We start from the raw sequence: 4531 nt of genomic DNA on the forward strand, positions 1-4531 counted from the left end.
ATTTTGCCAAACGAGTTGAAAAAGTGAATTAAACGGAAAGCAATAATATAACCATGTTGAATAGAACACCTCTCAACGAACTCTACAACGAGAGGCATTGAATGACCGAATAGCCTCAACAACAACAAGTGTCCTCGGTGAAAAGAAGTGCAAAAAAATTATATTTGTGGGACTAATTGTGAGAGAAATAAAACAAGTCTTGTCGTTTGAAGACAACCTGCAATTCGCATTTGAGACCCAAGAAGATCCAATTAATTTAGAAATTGGGGGTATTCAAATTGACTTAGTGAAAAACATCATTAAAGTAAACCTGTTGGGAAAATTTGGTTGTTGAAAATGATTAAAACTTTAAAAGTGTCATCATAATTTCCCAACGGATATTCCACACAATATAAAGTGAAGTCTCTGAAACTGTGCTACTTCCAATTCGAAATAATGCTCCAATTTCAACAGATTAACAGCTGCAGCAAGCGAGAGTTAGTGCCACAAACAATAAAATGTATCTTCCAAGGCAACTGATCAAAAAAGTTTACTACACCATCATTGCTGTTGTAGGAGTTCCTGGTAAGTCTTGGAACCACTCATGTTGTACATTTCTCTGCATCTTCCAATTAGAAGTATTCGGAATGTGGGTTCCTATTCAAAGAGGAACAAGTAACTCCAGTGTCCAAGTGTTACTGGGAGCATCACTCAAAGTAAAATTATACTGAGTGTGGGTTACTAACTGGAGGGGAACAACTTACCCCAGTGGTTTTGTGTACGTAGGAATATCTATGAATATAGAATGTAACTGTTTGTGGTGAACCGAATTCAAGTGAATACCTGATTACGTTCATAACGGGGACCATAATTTGATTGTAAACGTGGAATGCTTCTTTCATAATACATTTCTAATTTCTAATGTGTTCACTGATGAAATTGTCATTGTAGATTGTGAATACGATTGAATGCAAATTAGATCAATCGTTGATGTCTATAGTTGGTACTAAGTTTGCAAAGTTAAATGTTGCATTGGGGGTACATATATGTGACTGATTCGCCCATCGTGAAAATAACAGAATAGCAAAGTCAATTCACTCATTTGTCCGATGGACACATAATGTTTACTTTAAAAATCTTTTGGACTGATTGATATTCCAGCATGGTTAGGGCAAGCCTGTATCATGGCTACTACATTTCTTTATCTTGATGTTAATAATGAAGGATCTGGACTAATAACTGTTGACACTATTTCGCACCTGCATCTGATAAGATTTTGATTAACAATGTTTGAATCGGTTATTCATAATCTAAGCGCAGTTGATTTTTAAAGCCCATTACTTTGTGATGTGTGTCCTCCTTGGGATGAAGAGGTTTTGTTACGAACGTTGCAACAGTTAGTTTTTAGGCAATATTATTAAAAAGCAAAATAACAATTTGATAGGAAAAAATTCTGATGCAATAAATAATGGGCATTTGCACTTGCAATATTATGGCTGTGATAAATAATTAAATTAGAGAGGATTACAGAAAAGAAAGAGAATACAATAAAGAATGTTGTATAATGAATCAGAAAATCGTGAACAAGGGTTTTGACTTCAGGCATATTGGTTAGATTCTGCAAGCCGTCTGCATAATTCATGTTACTGGCAGAGCTCATTAATCTAATTTTCCAGGTAGAGAGGATTTGTCTTCTTTTCGTGTGATAATGATGAACGTTCTGACTCTGCCAGGTGTCCAACCTCATTCCACAACTCCAATTCTTGATCCACAGCTTCTGACCATTCAACATAACCATGTGTTAAACTCTAAAGTGCGACAAACTCCGGATGGTTTGACTTGCAATTACAAAATATTTATTCCATAATCAGATGTTACTATTTTTATAGTTTTTTTTTAATGAACTGAAATAAAATCTCCGGGTTCTTAACGTATAACTCATAAAATACACTGACAACAGAATGCCTTGAAGAAACTGGAGTCAATGCAATTACCACTCTTTTTATTATTGCACTGCCTACATGTAAGATGGTTCTGGCAGTAAAATGGCAATCATCTCAGCTGTCATACATTGATGCACGAATTCTGCAAGGTCGTGTCCTTGGCCCCAAACTCTGCAGTTGCCTCACCAATGCCCTTCCCTCCACTTGTCATGTCCAAAGCGAAGATGTTCCCATACAATTACACCACGTTCAGCACAGTTTGCAACTCCTTGTATAATTTGTGTCCCAAAACTTCATGATAGCCATACAGCTTGTCATGGTAATTGTGAAAGAATATTCACACTCCGCAAACACCAGACAATAATAATCTTAAGCTATAAGAATCTACCAAACACCCATTGACCTACAATGCCATGACCACCCCTGAATGCACGATGAGCATCATAGAGTTGTACAACGGAAACACACACTTCAGTCCAACTTGTCCATGCCGACTAAGTCCTGCACTTCATAGAATCCACATCAGTGGAAACAGGCAGCTCAGTCCAACAAGTCTGCATCCGATCTCCCTACGTTATCCCCTGCATTTCCAATGCCTAACGCACCTAACCAACACATCCCTGAACACCAGGGAAAATTTAGCATACTCATACCACCTGAGATGTGCATTTTTGGATTTTTGTTGGAAGTTGGTGCATCCGGCAGAAACTGACGTAAAACACGGGGAAATCGTGTTATCTCCACATCGACAGTTGCAGTGAGGCTGGAATCTAACCTGACTCCCTTGTACTGTGAGACAGCAGTGCAAACCACTGTGCCATCCAAAGCCCTCTATACTTTTCCTGTTCATGTACCTGTCCAAGTGCCTTTTAAATATTACATCTGTACTGGTATTTATCAATTCCTGCGGCAGTTCGTTACAAAACTAAACCACCTTCTGTGTGAAATAGTTGCCCATCAAGAGTCTCCGATTCGTTGTTTTACTGATTCTGTGTTTTTTGTGAGTGTTTTGTTATGGGAAATTACAGCTAGATAGAATAAAGTGTAAAGCAAAATAAATAACTTCTCCCGACCCACCCCTCCCCCGCCCCCCAAAAGACGTATTGAGTACCTGGTCGAGTTTCTGAGATTAATTTTCTGCCCATGTGATTCTGTTTGTCTTTTGAAAGTGCAAGTTATTTCACTTGAGAGAAGCTACTGTAGTGGTTCTCATGTCATTGTACTGAACAAAAAGAAACATGAGTTCTAAAATTCAACATGTATCGAGAAAACTTAATTAATCTTTTTTAATCTATTTTCTTCCATTTTCTTTCATCTTACAGTTAGTCTGGTGGCAATTGCATTCTTATCTCGGAGCAAGTGTGGCCTTTCAACATGTTCCACTCGCTATCTCGTCGCCATGGCAGTGTCTGATCTACTGTTCATTATTTTTGATATCATATTTGATGAGTTTGTTTACTATTATTATCCGCTGTCTTTTCTGGACATCACTCCTGTTTGTAGTGTTCTCCACGTCCTGAGCTGCTTTACTGTTGATTGTTCTGTCTGGTTCACTGTTGCTTTTACATTTGATCGATTTGTAGCCATTTGTATTCATCAGATGAAATCTCAGTATTGCACAGCGAAAACAGCAATGAGAGTTCTGGCAACAATTTGCATTTTCTTCTCTTTAAAGAATATTCCCAAATACTTCATATTTGAATCCGGAAGGATCATTAGAAACATTCCATGGTACTGTTACACAAGAGACAGTTATTATGACAATGTACATTGGGTGAGTTTTACATATATTGAAATATTTTTAACACCATTTCTCCCATTCATTTTTATTCTCTTTCTCAACATTCTGACCGTCAGGCACATCTTTGAGGCAGTTCAGGCACGTAAAGGACTGAGGGGTCAGAGAAAAACAGAGAATGACCCAGAGATAGACAGCAGAAAGAAATCTGTGATTTTACTATTTGCCATATCCGCCAATTTTATCCTTCTCTGGTTTGTGTATATTTTATATATGTTCTATCTTGGTGATTACGTGGATGATTTTTATCTCTTTGAACAAGTTGCATACATGCTGCGGAACCTTAGTTGCTGCACAAATGCATTTATTTATGTGGTGACACAGAAAAAATTTAGAGACCAGTTAAAGTATGCCGTGAAATATCCAGTTATAAAAACAATTCAATTGATGAATAAATCCAAGTGACTGAGAGCCAACATGAGATGCAGCAGATAATGGAACGAGGTGTCCACGTGAGGAATGGACGAAGGGGAAAAAAAGGAGTAGCAACAGGATTTTGTTGTTTTTTCCAATGAGAAAGAAATGACCCCATCCCAGGAGCAACATGGAAGAGACTAGAGGAACAAAGTCAAAGTAAACTGCTAATAGCAATGAGCAGCAGAATATAGAAAGCTAAACAACAAAGCCCAAACCGAAAGAGGAATGATTCATGCCTTAGAAAAAAAAAAATCTCCCAAGCAATCACTGCACAGCAAGTGAAGCAGGCACAAAAATAAACTATCTGGTAAATGTATCATCGCTTATTGCAAGCCTGAGTGGGGAACTCTTTCTCACAGAACTCTCGGATCCACACATCTGGACAATTTGCAAA

The 4531-nt window shown here is 37.9% G+C and overlaps 1 protein-coding gene across 1 annotated transcript; it reads left to right on the plus strand.

Moving 5' to 3' along the window:
* The first annotated feature begins 497 nt into the window (after positions 1-497).
* LOC148134765 (putative G protein-coupled receptor 139) lies at positions 498-4125 on the plus strand. Its single transcript, XM_087985304.1, has 2 exons — positions 498-564; positions 3245-4125. The coding sequence occupies exons 1-2, from the start codon at positions 498-500 to the stop codon at positions 4123-4125; spliced, it is 948 nt and encodes a 315-aa protein (XP_087841430.1).
* The last annotated feature ends 406 nt before the right edge of the window (positions 4126-4531 follow it).

The sequence above is a fragment of the Chiloscyllium plagiosum genome, unplaced genomic scaffold (assembly GCF_037043375.1).
Source record: "Chiloscyllium plagiosum isolate Xiang-an unplaced genomic scaffold, Cpla_swu_hap1 HiC_scaffold_52, whole genome shotgun sequence".
Lineage (NCBI taxonomy): Eukaryota > Metazoa > Chordata > Chondrichthyes > Orectolobiformes > Hemiscylliidae > Chiloscyllium > Chiloscyllium plagiosum.